Source organism: Embiotoca jacksoni, unplaced genomic scaffold (assembly GCF_022577435.1).
Source record: "Embiotoca jacksoni isolate LCO1_2020_lvr unplaced genomic scaffold, fEmbJac1.0.p SCAF_2, whole genome shotgun sequence".
NCBI classification, from domain to species: Eukaryota; Metazoa; Chordata; class Actinopteri; family Embiotocidae; genus Embiotoca; species Embiotoca jacksoni.
Window position 1 is genome coordinate 13,840,574 of NW_027185340.1, and position 16,239 is coordinate 13,856,812.

Here is a 16,239-nt window from a genome sequence, read left to right on the forward strand (position 1 = left end):
TGGAACCTTTATGGTGTGATGAACTTTTAACCCAATGAATGTCAAATAATTAATTTATTGAAATGTTGACTGTTAACACTGTGGAAGAGTTCATATTAACATAACTCAAGATTAAAGTAAATGTACACTTCATTGGAGTCAAGTTCAACTCCTGAAAAGTGTCAAAAATCAACTCCAAGAAAAGAGTTACTTTCACTCTGCTTGAGAGTGAATTCGATGGTCTCACATGTACAAGCAAAAAGAGTTGATCTGAACTCAGAGAGAGTTTATTCCAAAGATGTGAATTTAATGTGTGGGTCCTCATGTATGAATGGAGTCCATACACTGAAATTACACTTCTAGAAAATGTTTACAAAGGCTATGACACAGATTAAATTGTAACATATGCCTGTAACAGACACCCAGCATGAGAGGATTAGCCTTTACACGCAGTCACGTTGTCAACTATCTGCAGGAAGGAAAAAATGCAAATGCTGAGCAAGATTTCTGGTACTTTATTAGCATTGTGCTCAATATTAGGTGAGGACAGTCTGGGTTCAGGGGACCATGTGTCCATAAACGATCACATACTGTACTCAAAACCTCCTCTTTTTTTGCTTTTAAAGATCCAGCCTACTTCATTTAAAAATGCTCTGTTTCCATTTCATTTTATACAAGTTTCAGTTTACTGAATAATATATTTAATAGTATTTACATATTCTACTTTTTTCTGACTCCGGTCTAAGTAATTACATTGTTGTTTTGTTTAGTTCTACACCAGCTTCCCTTGGTGCACCAATGAACATCTCAAATTCCCAGCTGTGAATATTGTTGTAGAAAAAAAAGCTGTTAATAACAGCAGTAGCAGAGGGACAAGAGCCTGTTAGAGATGTAGCTACAGCAGCACAATGTAACCTCTTCCTCTGTAGACACTTACGCTGTTACACTAGTAAAGTGGAGTTTGTGAATGTTTTTTCTGTCATTATGGATAACACATCTGTTGGAAGGATTTTCATTTTAACAGGGATTAACGAGACATTTAATTACAGAGTCACTCTCTTCACGTTTAGTTTACTGTATTACTGTGTGATTTTGTTTTTCAATATCTCTATTATTATGATCATTATCATGGATGAAAACCTGCATGAACCCATGTACATTTTACTGGTCAGTTTGTGCATAAATGCTATTTACGGGACCACAGGTTTTTACCCCAAATTTCTTTTAGATTTACTTTCGTCTACTCAAGAAATCTCATATGAAGGGTGCTTTTTACAGGTTTTTGTCATGTACTCATTTGCTTGCGTTGATATGTCCATTCTAGCACTCATGGCCTACGACAGATATCTGGCTATATGTCGACCACTGCACTACCACTCTTTCATGACCAAGAGGAGGCTCTCTCTGCTGGTATGTTTCGCCTGGCTTACACCTTCCTGCACTTTCTCCATCAATATCCTGCTGACATCTAGACTGAAGTTGTGTGGATCAAAAATTCACAAACTGTTTTGTGTTAACTGGATAATTGTTAAACTTGCTTGTCCTGAAGCTGACATCTTTTCAAACGCTGTCTTTGCATATATCTCAATTTTCATTTATGTGTCACATGGGTTTTTCATCATTTGGACTTATTTGCATCTTGTTAAAACATGTGCGAGGTCCAAAGATGACCGGGTAAAGTTCATGCAGACATGTGTGCCCCATTTGACCTCTTTAACCACCTTTGTTTTTGCAATAGGTTTTGATTTGATGTACATGAGATTTGGCTCCACAGACTTACCTCAAAGTCTGCAAAACTTCATCGGTATAGCATTTCTCCTCATTCCTCCAGTTGTGAATCCTCTCATATATGGATTGAAACTAACCAAAATAAGAAACAGAATTCAGTATTTAGTTGGTCATAGAAGAAAATGAACAATTTTAACAAGTTTCCGTCATTATTTGACAAGGATCCCAAAGGGCAGTGAGCAGTGAGATAAGCGGTGCAGTAGATTTAGTTTGGTTGAGCGGGAGTGAAACAAGAGAAAAGAGTTACAGGCACATTACGAGTGTGACGGGTCCTATTTGGACCAGAAGAAATATGTGTCAGCAAAACATCAGCTGCAACTTTCCCTTTCTTAATCATAGTTAGTTTTCTAGCTCATTTCTTGCTGTTCAGTTTGTCTCATTTTCTCCAACATAACTGCTCTCCATCTCATTAAGGCATATACAGTGTGCAACATTTTAATTTTTAACAAATTAACCTTTAGTATGCCTTCACAGTCTCTTTAGCTCTTATGTTACCAACATCAACATTATTATATTCTGCTATTCTAACCAAGTGATGTTTTGTTCAATGATATGAAGGAGTTTCTTTTTTGTCTGTATGAAACAAAACAAAAAGGCCTAATCAAAACAGCTTGAAAGTACATTGACTAAATGCTCCCAGTTTGGTAGAAACAGCTCAGCTCCACTCTGACAAGGACCTGCAGCACATAAGGACCAAGGAGAAGCTACCACATCCATTTCATATGTCGAAATTTCCATTTGTCACTTTACACTTTACGCCAGAACTTTCAGAACGAGGGATGGATACCGAGTGTCAATACCTTTACAGTACTTTTTATTATTTCACTGGTGTAACAAAAGTAGCTTTTACAAAGTCTTAAATGCAGTGATTAAACGTTTCCTGTGGAGGTTTTGACTTCTAGCAGGTGATATGGAGTCCCTGATTTATTTATTTATCTCTCACACACACAAACACACGATCACACACATACAATTAGTTGCAGGTGACATATTACACAGTCCTGTCAATGGTTTCACACTCATATACTGATCAGCGGGTGCCAATAACACACAGTACCCTGAAATATTCCAACAAAGACAGGAAAGAAGAAGACTGCTGCCAAGTGAACTTGAATATAGCCTATAGTGTAAATGATGCTGGTTTTAGTATTGGTTGTATTTACACTTGCACTTTGCAAATGGCTTGAGTAAGAAAATGCATTCCACGTCAGGGTTGCACACAATGTATTATGTAGGTTTTATTTGACTTGCAGTGCCAATGATAAATACCTTTGTTTCAGTTAAAGGAATTTAACAGTGTGCTGGCGATTGGAAGGTTTTCCCCAAAAATTACAACAATTATAACGAGAACAAAACACCCTTTTCGTGCTGCAACCTTTGTCCTTGATCCTCCCCTGACCCCATACCGCATCCGTCTCCACTGCTTTCACCTGCAGCCAAACCTGGTTCCCCCTGATCTCCGTGCATAGAATAAAACTCCAAGCATTATAAAAGGTGTATTTGGAAGGATTGTGACAAAAGTTGGCAGAGCTTCATACAGAGCTCTAATATTATAATGCAGTTAAATTAATATTCTACATTTGCACATTATAGTCAATTTTCACTTTTTTCTACCAACTTCTCCAAGATTGTGCAAACAGATGAGGTGACAGATAGACATATTTGTGAAATGACAGCTGCCATTGGTGCACAGACAATTTCTGGAGTGAAATATCCTGGAGTTAAACAAAGAGTTTGATTTTGGGAGATCATTTTCTAAATTAGACTCCAGCTTGTGTTCCGTGTTACTCTTTGGTGGGTAATATTCTGGTGTTCATTCGCTGAGTGTTGAGGAGCATGATTCAAAACCTGCACAGCTTTGCTGTATTAGCATTTCCCAGCATGCCTTCGTTATTTCTTTGTAACTTTTGAGAATAAAGCAACCAAATTAAATCCAAGTGATTGGCAGAAATTACATTTAGTTTTGAAAAAACATGCTGTTTATTGATATTTTAATGAAGACATAATGATAAATAAAATGGGGCTATCGTTCAAAGCCATAAGTGTACATGGTAGGAACGTTTTATATATATCAATCACAGTTGAATTGTATCTTTGGTTTGTTTGCAACTTGCTACAAAACCCTTCATGCAACATTAATTGTTGCACTCTGCATATAATTACTATTTATAATTGTTAAATGTAAATTGATGATAAATATTTTGTTATCTTGTTGTCAGTATTACCTGGAACCTTTATGGTGTGTTGAACTTTTAACCAAATGAATGTCAGGTAATTCATTTATTTAAATGTTGACTGTTAACACTGAAAGAGTTCATATTGACATAAATCAAGATTAAAGTAATTGCAAACTTCATTGGAGTCAAGTTAAACTCCCAAAGAGTTCAAGTTCAACTCCTGAAAAGTGTCAAAAATCAACTCCAAGAAAAGAGTTACTTTCACTCTGCTTGAGAGTGAATTCGATGGTCTCACATGTACAAGCAAAAAGAGTTGATCTGAACTCAGAGAGAGTTTATTCCAAAGATGTGAATTTAATGTGTGGGTCCTCATGTATGAATGGAGTCCATACACTGAAATTACACTTCTAGAAAATGTTTACAAAGGCTATGACACAGATTAAATTGTAACATATGCCTGTAGCAGACACCCAGCATGAGAGGATTAGCCTTTACACGCAGTCACGTTGTCAACTAGCTGCAGGAAGGAAAAAATGCAAATGCTGAGCAAGATTTCTGGTACTTTATTAGCATTGTGCTCAATATTAGGTGAGGACAGTCTGGGTTCAGGGGACCATGTGTCCATAAACGATCACATACTGTACTCAAAACCTCCTTTTTTTTTTTTTTTGCTTTTAAAGATCCAGCCTACTTCATTTAAAAATGCTCTGTTTCCATTTCATTTTATACAAGTTTCAGATTACTGAATAATATATTTAATAGTATTTACATATTCTACTTTTTTCTGACTCCGGTCTAAGTAATTACATTGTTGTTTTGTTTAGGTCTACACCAGCTTCCCTTGGTGCACCAATGAACATCTCAAATTCCCAGCTGTGAATATTGTTGTAGAAAAAAAAGCTGTTAATAACAGCAGTAGCAGAGGGACAAGAGCCTGTTAGAGATGTAGCTACAGCAGCACAATGTAACCTCTTCCTCTGTAGACACTTACGCTGTTACACTAGTAAAGTGGAGTTTGTGAATGTTTTTTCTGTCATTATGGATAACACATCTGTTGGAAGGATTTTCATTTTAACAGGGATTAACGAGACATTTAATTACAGAGTCACTCTCTTCATGCTTAGTTTACTGTATTACTGTGTGACTTTGTTTTTCAATATCTCTATTATTATGATCATTATCATGGATGAAAACCTGTATGAACCCATGTACATTTTACTGGTCAGTTTGTGCATAAATGCTATTTACGGGACCACAGGTTTTTACCCCAAATATCTCTTAGATTTACTTTCATCTACTCAAGAAATCTCATATGAAGGGTGCCTTTTACAGGCTTTTGTCATGTACTCATTTGCTTGCGTTGATATGTCCATTCTAGCACTCATGGCCTACGACAGATATCTGGCTATATGTCGACCACTGCACTACCACTCTTTCATGACCAAGAGGAGGCTCTCTCTGCTGGTATGTTTCGCCTGGCTTACACCTTTCTGCACTTTCTCCATCAATATCCTGCTGACATCTAGACTGAAGTTGTGTGGATCAAAAATTCACAAACTGTTTTGTGTTAACTGGATAATTGTTAAACTTGCTTGTCCTGAAGCTGACACCTTTTCAAACACTGTCTTTGCATATATCTCAATTTTAATTTATGTGTTACATGGGTTTTTCATCATTTGGACTTATTTGCATCTTGTTAAAACATGTGCGAGGTCCAAAGATGACCGGATAAAGTTCATGCAGACATGCGTGCCCCATTTGACCTCTTTAACCACCTTTGTGTTTGCAGTAATTATTGATTTGATGTACATGAGATTTGGCTCCACAGACTTACCTCAAAGTCTGCAAAACTTCATCGGTATAGCATTTCTCCTCATTCCTCCAGTTGTGAATCCTCTCATATATGGATTGAAACTAACCAAAATAAGAAACAGAATTCAGTATTTAGTTGGTCATAGAAGAAAATGAACAATTTTAACAAGTTTCCGTCATTATTTGACAAGGATCCCAAAGGGCAGTGAGCAGTGAGATAAGCGGTGCAGTAGATTTAGTTTGGTTGAGCGGGAGTGAAACAAGAGAAAAGAGTTACAGGCACATTACGAGTGTGACGGGTCCTATTTGGACCAGAAGAAATATGTGTCAGCAAAACATCAGCTGCAACTTTCCCTTTCTTAATCATAGTTAGTTTTCTAGCTCATTTCTTGCTGTTCAGTTTGTCTCATTTTCTCCAACATAACTGCTCTCCATCTCATTAAGGCATATATAGTGTGCAACATTTTAATTTTTAACAAATTAACCTTTAGTATGCCTTCACAGTCTCTTTAGCTCTTATGTTACCAACATCAACATTATTATATTCTGCTATTCTAACCAAGTGATGTTTTGTTCAATGATATGAAGGAGTTTCTTTTTTGTCTGTATGAAACAAAACAAAAAGGCCAAAGCAAAACAGCTTGAAAGTACATTGACTAAATGCTCCCAGTTTGGTAGAAACAGCTCAGCTCCACTCTGACAAGGACCTGCAGCACATAAGGACCAAGGAGAAGCTACCACATCCATTTCATATGTCGAAATTTCCATTTGTCACTTTACACTTCACACCAGAACCTTCAGAACGAGGGATGGATACCGAGTGTCAATACCTTTACAGTACTTTTTATTATTTGATTGGTGTAACAAAAGTAGCTTGTACAAAGTTTTAAATGCAGTGATTAAACGTTTCCTGTGGAGGTTTTGACTTCTAGCAGGTGATACGGAGTCCCTGATTTATTTATTTATCTCTCACACACACAAACACACGATCACACACATACAATTAGTTGCAGGTGACATATTACACAGTCCTGTCAATGGTTTCACACTCATATACTGATCAGCGGGTGCCAATAACACACAGTACCCTGAAATATTCCAACAAAGACAGGAAAGAAGAAGACTGCTGCCAAGTGAACTTGAATATAGCCTATAGTGTAAATGATGCTGGTTTTAGTATTGGTTGTATTTAAAAATGCACTTTGCAAATGGCTTGAGTAAAAAAATGCATTCCACGTCAGGGTTGCACACAATGTATTATGTAGGTTTTATTTGACTTGCAGTGCCAATGATAAATACCTCTGTTTCAGTTAAAGGAATTTAACAGTGTGCTGGTGATTGGAAGGTTTCCCCCAAAAGTTACAACAATTATAACTAGAACAAAACACCCTTTTTGTGCTGCAACCTTTGTCCTTGATCCTCCCCTGTCCCCATACTGCATCCGTCTCCACTGCTTTCACCTTTTTGATTCAAATTACATGTGATTTAGCTTTTCAGATTTAAATCAAAGTCTCCAAAACTTCATTGCAATATAATTTCGAATTTTTCCTTCATTTATGAATCCTCTCATACATTGGATTTAAACTGACCAAAATTCAAAACAGAATTTGGTATTTAGTTTAAACTTAAAAGAAAATGATCACCTTTGTCTTTATCATTTATTTTAAAGTAAAAAAAAAAAAATTCTCTTGTTTAAGAGTATACATACATCTATGTCATGATACCACACACATGACTGATGAGGGCAGACTTCAGTGTTACTTTACAGTTTTTGGAAAAGATCAGCCAAAAAAAGAAGCATGTTATGTTTCATGTTTTTGTGAACATGTGACATGTATAAATATATGAACATTTGTACCCTATTTTTTCTCACAATGTAATAGCGCCCCGGCTGCAGCCCCGCCAGCTGACCTTGCACTTATTCCCGTAGCCACCCTGGAGGAGGCAGCGAGGGCCCCAACGGTAGCGCCCAGCGCTGCACCTCCAGCCCTCAACCACGATGAAGTCCAGTCGGTTTCAAGTTGACACTCTCGGTTTGCAGTCTCTCCCTGTAGGTGCACAGAATTGGAATAATTGTATTAATATATAGGAATTTATCCCCATCAGTGACATTATGCACAGTATCATGTAAACTGTTGAACCAGGCATAAGGACGTGTTGAGCCTGTTGAGGTTGCTGAAAGCACTGATAGATGTTGTTTTCAGAGTCACTGGAAACTGAACTGTTATTTTGTTTTTATTTGTAGGCGTGTTGCAGCCTCAGCTGATATAAGTCACAGTAAAGACTCATCCAGGAGAACGTCATTTTTATCCCAGCTTTGAAAGTGCTGAAATGAACGGTGGAATCAGCTGGCAGGCATTTTCACCAGAGTTATGCTAAAATTTCAAATTGATTTTCAGAAGACCTGAACAGCTTTATCCTATCATGACATTTGTTGAATACATTTCTGCTCCTTAAAAGATATGTTGTGATTGCAAAGAAAGGGAACTTCTTAACACATTAGTGTACTTCAGGTGACTAACTTTACAAAACTCTCTCCAGTTGAACCAGATAGTTCACTCACCTCGTCATGGTGCATATTGCCTTTGTCCACCACTGGAGTTTTCTGTTCTGTCTCTGTAACTTCAGAGTGACATGTCGGTTATTACTTGATCAGATACTCATCATTTACATCAACCAGGTGTACAACTACCTCAGAGGGTACTTCTGTAGCAGCCAGGGGGGCACTGCACGGAAAGATTAGCACAACTAATCTGAAACACTATAAATTACATGTATGTAAGAATTGAGTGGGCCTGAACAGGTTCAGGCTAAATAAGTTAAAAGTTAATTAAAAGACAAGCAGAAGAAACAGACAGCCAGAAGAATACATAATTAATTCAAAAAGAAGTAACAGTCAAGTCAATAAATGGTTGAATGTGTGAGCTCGTATCTGGACAAACAGTGAAGCTGTTTGTTAGTAAAACAGAGAAACAAATAAAAAATTGTTAACTAAACATAATCAAGTTGAAAACACGAGCTTAAAATAAACAATTGTAAGTTATTTGTTAAAATGATGGCTAGCACTTGACATTGTCAGCTAACAATATTGATTAACCATTGAAACAGTTAAGCATTGATAAACAGTTGGAAGTTAGGTAAGTAGTGGAAACATGTAGCTGACAACACTGATTAAAATGGTTAACAAAATTAGCCTATTGATAAACAGTTGGAAATGATTAGCAAAAAGTACGGCTAAAAGTTGAAATCGTTCACTAACAGTAGGACGAACTAACAAAACATATAAATAATTCGTTTATCCAAATGAAATTGTGAGCTGAACATAATAAATAAACAGTTCAAACAGCGAAGCGTAGTGAAAAGTTAAAAGTAATGGATGAATCTTTGAAAGAGTAAACTGATAGATGATACAGTTGGCCTACAATAATTGATCAACGATGAGCCGAGAAGTCTTGAAATGGTTAAAACAGCTGAAAGTAATTCATAAAGAGGTGATATTGTTCAAAGTGATGGACAGCCCCAAGCTGAGCCTAATAAGTGTTTAAATATCCAGTTTAACTGATGAATAGAAAGCTCAGATCACTGACCTACTGACAGTTCAACTGGATGAAAATTTACTTCATCAAAATATCGACTTTTAGATCATCAAGTTGTTCAGTAAATTCAAGTTTAAAATGAGTTCAAAGGAAAACGTTGGAACATGAGAGGTGGAATTGATGAAGGCGTTTGGGAGTCGCCTACATAACCAGACTCGGATCATTTTGTCAGAGTCTGATCAGGTTGTACTCACTGCGTGCGGTGGCGTCACGGTGGTGCCTCGATGGTAACGTGAAGGCCCCTTTCTGTTGTCTGCTGAGCTCCTTCAATGACTGGAGGCGGTTCCCTTTACCAAAGTGTGCAGTGGTCACCTCGTTTATTCGGTCAGTTTCTTTTCTCTGGTGGTGCCTCTGCCTCTCCTCAATTGTTGCTTTCAACATTTTCTTTGTTGCTTCATTTTCTCTCTTCAGCTCTTCGGTTTTCTCTTTGAGCTCGTTGGTTTCTCTTTTGTGATCCATCATCATTTGGTCCAGTTCTTCATCTTTCTTCGCGCACATTTTCTTCCATGCTGCTGTCTCGCGCTCTTTATCCTTCACTTTGTCCTCCAGCATTTCCTCGTCCACCTCACTTCTTTGCTTTGTAGTTTTTATGACATCATCTTTCACAGCACACCTTTCAGTCAGAATTGTTATCATCTCGTTTTTCTCTGTGATGACGTGTTTGAGATGGTTGTTTTCACTCTTAGCCTCCAATAATCTGATACTGAACTCTTCTTCGTGGTCTTCCCTCCGCTTCATTTCCCTCTTCTCCTCCCCCTCTGTTGTTGCCATCATTGCTTCAACCTGCTTATCTCTCTCTTTGGCTGTCTCAATCATGTCCTCTAGTTTTCTCTCCTTCTCCTCCACTATTTGCCTCAAGAGATTTATCTCTGCCTTCGTCTTCTTCAGCTGTCTTGCAGTCTTTTTGGAGCTTTGATGCAGCTCTCCGTTTCTCCGTTGGAGATCCGTGAAACTCCTCAGCAAGTATCCAGTACCATTTTCTACCGCCGTCTCCTCGATCTTCTCCGATAGTTCTCCGACCTGAATGTCTCTGATCCCGTTTGAGTTCTCAAAAACATGATACCTATTTCCACATTTGTCCACCAGCCACTGCAGAGCAGGCCATTTTTCAATGTGCTCCTCCATGGAAGTGACTCCCAGACTGTCTCCCCAAGTGAACAACACGATGGTTCGATTCCAAACCCAACATCCAAGCAAGCTCAAGTGTTCCTCTACTTTTAGCCTGTCGGTTTCGGTGAACATCTCGTCGCCGCGTACGACCACCAGGACAACATGAGGAAATGGAGCGCACAGAGATGCACTGTGGGTAATCTGCTGTCGTACGACCTGTGGCGTGTCCTCAGAGCAGCATCGTCCATGCCAGCCCGGCGTGTCGACAACAGTGGCTGGCTTCTTGTCAACGCTGCCCTGTCTCGCCGTGGACTGTAATGTTGGATGTCCAGTAGGAAAGACCTCCTCACCAAGAACAGTGTTTACAGCTGAGCTTTTCCCGACCTGCTTCGGTCCCACAACCAGGATTTGAAGCGAAGAAATGGAAGAAGACACGCCTGGATAAAAATAAATAAAAAATAAAAAAAAGACAAATTTTTAGCAACAACATTAGCGAAATTAATGTTAACCAATATCGCTTTGGTGTGATAACCGACAAATCAGTCCGTTATCACACCAAAGCGATTAATACACTCTAGTGACAATAGCCCCTCTGAGAATATTGTCGGTGTGTTGTTTGGCCTCGCCTCAGAATGAAAAGTAGATGGAGGTCATGTGATGGAGGTCATTAGAAAAAGTGCCGGTGTCGGAGTAAAGGAGGTTGGTTGGGTTAATCTTCACTTTTACTCTGGAGAACAGCGTCTGCCAGAAACAAATGTGGAAAATCTTTTCCTAACTGAGTTGTTTTTGTGCCCAACCATAACCCTGGTTTTGTTATCCTAAACGTGACTGTGTGGCTTTTCTTGCCTGGGTGAGGAACAGACGTGACATCGACACAGTACCCTCTAGTGGCCTGGCAGGTGTATTACATGCTTTGGTGCAGTACTGGGCTGGACAAAATACAAGTCAATATTTACTCTCTTTAGGACTAAACACTCTTCTAGGTTCACTGGCAAGTCACCAACTTCATCTTTCTGTCATGTCTGTCATCTGGTGGCAGGTTGGCAATGTACAGTATTCTTTTAGTTTTTCTATTTAACTGAAAACAGTCGACTGCTGTGGTCAAAACAACACTGAGTGGCGATGCTGAAACAAAACAGTGAAGTAAACCAGAGTGAAACATAGAGCTGAAAGAAGCTAAAAAAAAAAAAAAAAAAGATCTGCAGAGCTGAGGCTTGAGTTGGTTGTGGGATTATCCCTGAAAGTGACTTTCACATTACACACAGTCATGTGATCCACTGTTGCAATGAAAATGATTGATTATAGCTGCAGTATCAGTGTGTGGTGCTTACCAAATAGAGATCTGAGTGTACTTCTGGCCACCCGTGCATTGATCCTTCTTAAAGTCGCCCTCTCATCTACTTCTTTCCTTTCCCCTCCAGTCATCCTCGAAACTTCTTCATCGGCATTCACATAACCAACCCCTCCTGCCTTTATGTTTCCTTCAACCATTGCGTCGATCTTCCCCAAAAGCTTTGCAACCTGAGCATCATCATCCTCTCCCCAGATGCTTGTGTCTAAAAGGTGGCATCTGTGTCCACATCTCTCCAGAACGGCCTTGAGGAAACCATATTTTTGCAACGGAGGCTCTCCACCGACACGCCTCTCAGTCGCTCACATCTGGTGAACATCACTATCGTGTTCCTCCACAGGGTGTCATTTAACAGCTCGAGAGGTCCCTCTACTGTCCACTCCCTCCCCGCCTCTGTGAGAGCTGACGGCTATAACCACGAGGAAGACTTGAGGTCCCGGAGGGCACTCGGTCATGCAGGCCGCCGTGTTCACGTTGAGCAAGCCGGGGTCTCGGACGGAGTAGTGGTTCCACCTCTCGGGGGTGCTGACCACAGCGACCTTACGCCCGTCTTCGAGGACACCTTGTCTCTTAACACGCATCTTCACGTCTCTGCTGACGTCAAACAGCTGTCGGCGGAGGATGGTGTTTCCCGTCGAGCTCTTCCTCCAGCCACTCGTGGCCCAAGAGGACAATCCTCAGCTCCCGGAGACAGCGTCTGTTCCCTGACAGCAGACAAGATTATTATTATTTTTTTTTAAATGAATCCATCAAAGACAGGGGGACAGCACACATGGAAACATTGCTGGACTTATTTGAAACATATTCACCCAACACGTTTGTTACAGGTCAAGGATACACAGTTAATCTTGTTGAGTAGCCTGTCGCTGACAAGTAATTCTGCTCTCCACCTCCAAAAGACTAAAGCTGTAAACGTTACTATTTGTGCTCAAAAAAAGAGCAAAGTGCAACTCAGCAGCTTACCTCTCCGTGTGGGTGTCCTGCAGGGCATTGAAGCATTTTCCTCCATCTTTCTGTCTGTCAAAATATCAGTTTCCCTCTGATCCGTAACATTTGAAATCAATATTTTATGCAAACGAAGCTAAAGTAAGGCCACAACGTCAGTCTTCAAAGTCAACCTGAGCTATGAAGTCTTGACTCGGATCTCCGTCTGAAAAGAGGTCAAACTCCAGCCATAATTATCCTGATGAGGAGCGATATCATGTAATTAACACACAGTCAGTAGCTGATATGTTGAAGACCAGGCCCCGAGTTCAGTGTGGGAAATATCCACAAAGGCACTGAAAACGTGTTTTCTCAACATGTTTCTTTCTGCGAGCTGCGGGGGTGTTACAAAAACAATTTCTGGTTATTTCACATTTGGTGAGCCAAAACATGCAGTCTGGCAAAAACAGTTTCAACCTGTTGAACCGTGGCATCTACAAGTCCTGAGGCACTGAGCCCTCAGCAGCAGATACTATAAATGTACACAGTTTATTGCATTATTGGACTTACCTGTTTTTTTTTTTTAATGCCCTTGGAATTAAACAATGCAAAATTGGCAAAAATCTGTGAGAAAGTTGAATCATTTAATTAATGTCTCAGCCATCGCATCCAGTATATTGTAATTTGGCAAAATCAACACAGTAATACTTTTGTTTTTGTGCGAGTGAAATCTTGTTTTATGCAAAAATCCTTCAGACTGATTGATGAAGTTCTTGTACCCAGATTATACCTGATGAAGTTTTTGTTACTTGTTTTTCTTGCTGCATGTTATTTTGTGATTGTAAACTGTTCTGGGACCATTTTATATGGTGATTTTACACTTCAAATAGAATTGAACCTCAACAAACACTTGAAGAGATGATTTTTTTTTTTTTTTAAGAGGATCGTGCACTGCTCACATTCATGATTGCGTCAAAGTCATTTTCCGTGCTGCCTTTGCTGTTGCATTTCTTGACACATTTACCCCGACCTGTGCTACTAGTATGCAGTGAAATAGTGGGACAGGAAAACAGCCCACAACAACTGCTCACCACAAACTGTCCAGTAAACTTTCAATAAGAAATACCTATAGGTTGTTTTTTTCCCCCCAAAATGTGACTTTAAATGATTATTAAGTTGTGACTATTTAAAGTTGTTTAGTAAAACTAAAGGTTTTTGGGGGCGTTTGAAAAGAAAATACTTGAGCAAGTGTTTAAAAAAAAAAAAAAAAAAAAAAAAAAAAAAGCAAGAATGACACCGTTTCAGCTCAGCTTTCCCAGGAAAAGCCTTTTTATTCAGATTCAAATTCAGAGTTAATGCCACAGCTGTTGCATTGCCAGTCTGTAAAAGAATCCCCGAGTCAGAATTAACTAAATTCAGTGACTGTGCAATAATGCACATCATGCAAAAAGTTAAGTGACTATAGTAAGAAACCGTGATTAATTACAAAGTCTGAAAAATGCTTTGTTAGCATCGTCTGCGACTGCAGCCTCATGTCCGCGGTTTTAATTAGAAGAGAGGCGTTGCCGACAGTATTTACAGCTCCGTGGCGTCTGGTACAATAACCTTTGCAGACAATTTTGTAACCTGCACCCAGGAGAACAGCTCAGTTTAAATCTTCTTCCGCTGTGGTTTTCCCTTCGGTGGTACATTTGGTCGGAGCCTGAAATCCCGGTGCCATCATTCAAAAGAGCTACTGCAGAAGAGCAGAAGAGCATCTCTATTTCTAAAACGGAGCGTCGTAGTCACCATTTACACTATGTACATATCTGTACAGTCTCTCAACATCCTGCGACGGAAAATCCAAAGTGTCCCGGACATCTGATGGGAGTATTGGTCAATCAAAAAGGTCTAAAGAGCAGCTATAGTTACAGCTCTACAATTTCTAAAAAGTTAACCCTGACATTCACCATTTTTAAGTTATGTACATGGTTTGAATTTACACAGTCCCCATATTGTGTCCCGGTCGCACGACGCTCTACCGCATCTCGATAGAAACATGTGGACGTGTCACGGTGAACGAAGGAGGATGGATGTCGGTGCGTGTTGATGGAGAAGAAGCGACGAAAGGAGGAAATGGTGGATTGAACGACCCAGGTATCCGACTGCCGTGAGCACAGAAACTCAACACATATCCAAATGAGTCAAAAGAATGAGAGCTGCTTCGTGATTAAATCCTTTAATGTTCTCAAGTGTTTAAATCGGAGAAAACATAAAAATAGCTGTAGAAAACAAAAGCTGATGCACGAGGTGCCACTAAGTGGATTATCGGTGAGATTTGAAAAAGGTGGCGTGTCTAAAGTGGTGCCAATTTCTTCCGTCATCGGATTATTTTCAAGAATTCGTAAAAAGAAAAGTTACTTTCTCTTAGTAATTAAAAAAAAAAAAAAAAAAAAAAACATCCAGTGTAAATCGTTTTAACTTCCGAGCAGCCTTTTCCGCTTTGGAATAGGAGTTTTACTAAATGACAGGATGGGCTGGGCTGCGTGATGTTGTAGGTTGGTTTGGATCTGTTGAAGAAAAATGATAAACTAACTAAAGATCCTAAAGCTTCTGACAAATATCTGAGGTAACTCAAAGTAAAAAAAAACCCACAAAAAAACCCCCGAGAAACTGATTTGAAACAAAATTCTCCATACACGAGAGCCGACGTCGTCCATTCTCATTGGTTTCTTTGTGTCGAAACTTTAGAGCAAGCTACTTGTCAACTAATCCCAACGACTCGCTTTACTGTACCGGCGAACTTTAAAATTTTCAATCTTTGAGTACCACTTTTTTTTTTTTTTCTTTTTTCTGGGGGGCGAGGGGCGGGTGGGGGGGGCGGCGGAGCTTCAATCTTTTCACACAAAAATGAAGCAGCACTAATTAAGGCTTGCATGAAATCTGTCTGGCTTGAGTGAAACTACGGAAACAGGAGGTACGCGGCGTATCGCTGCCGAGGAGAGAGAATCCCAAACGAAAGAGAGAGAAAAATCTAGCCAGAAAAAACAAAAACAAAAACAAAAAAGATAAATACTACATGTGGCACGGAGGGGGAAGAGAGAGCGTGACGTCCAACATCCCCTCCACGGCTCGCTACTGCCGTCGTTCCGGATGTCGGACCGGGAAATGTGGCGACATTTTGATTCGAGATAACAATTCAAACAGATTAAAGTTTGAAGTTTGGGATGAAGAGATTCCAAAACTGTGAAATGTATGAAACGGAGGGGGAAAAAAATGGCTGCGCCGACGTCCGGAGAAACCAAACCGTTTGCTCGTCGTGCGTAAAGCAGCTTTCTTTACCCAACGACGATGTACAGTTGCAGGACGTCTCTGACGAAACCAGCACCTTCCTAGATGCCCACTTCGGACATGAAAGCGGTGGTTTTTTTAAAAAAATTTATTTATTTATTTTTTTTTTTTAAATCAGTCACTCATGTTGGTCATCAAACCAAATTACTGCATGCTACTCCACCACGCGCTG

The 16,239-nt window shown here is 39.6% G+C and overlaps 2 protein-coding genes and 1 pseudogene across 2 annotated transcripts; 2 read left to right on the forward strand and 1 right to left on the reverse strand.

Moving 5' to 3' along the window:
* The first annotated feature begins 963 nt into the window (after positions 1-963).
* On the forward strand, positions 964-1,893 carry LOC138200748 (olfactory receptor 1D2-like). The gene has a single exon (XM_069153625.1). The coding sequence runs from the start codon at positions 964-966 to the stop codon at positions 1,891-1,893; it is 930 nt and encodes a 309-aa protein (XP_069009726.1).
* Positions 1,894-4,982: 3,089 nt separating this feature from the next.
* Positions 4,983-5,912, forward strand: LOC138201652 (olfactory receptor 1D2-like). The gene has a single exon (XM_069155270.1). It carries the CDS (start codon positions 4,983-4,985, stop codon positions 5,910-5,912), a length of 930 nt encoding a protein of 309 aa, XP_069011371.1.
* Positions 5,913-9,520: 3,608 nt separating this feature from the next.
* LOC138201653 (GTPase IMAP family member 8-like) lies at positions 9,521-12,822 on the reverse strand (annotated as a pseudogene).
* Positions 12,823-16,239: the final 3,417 nt, after the last annotated feature.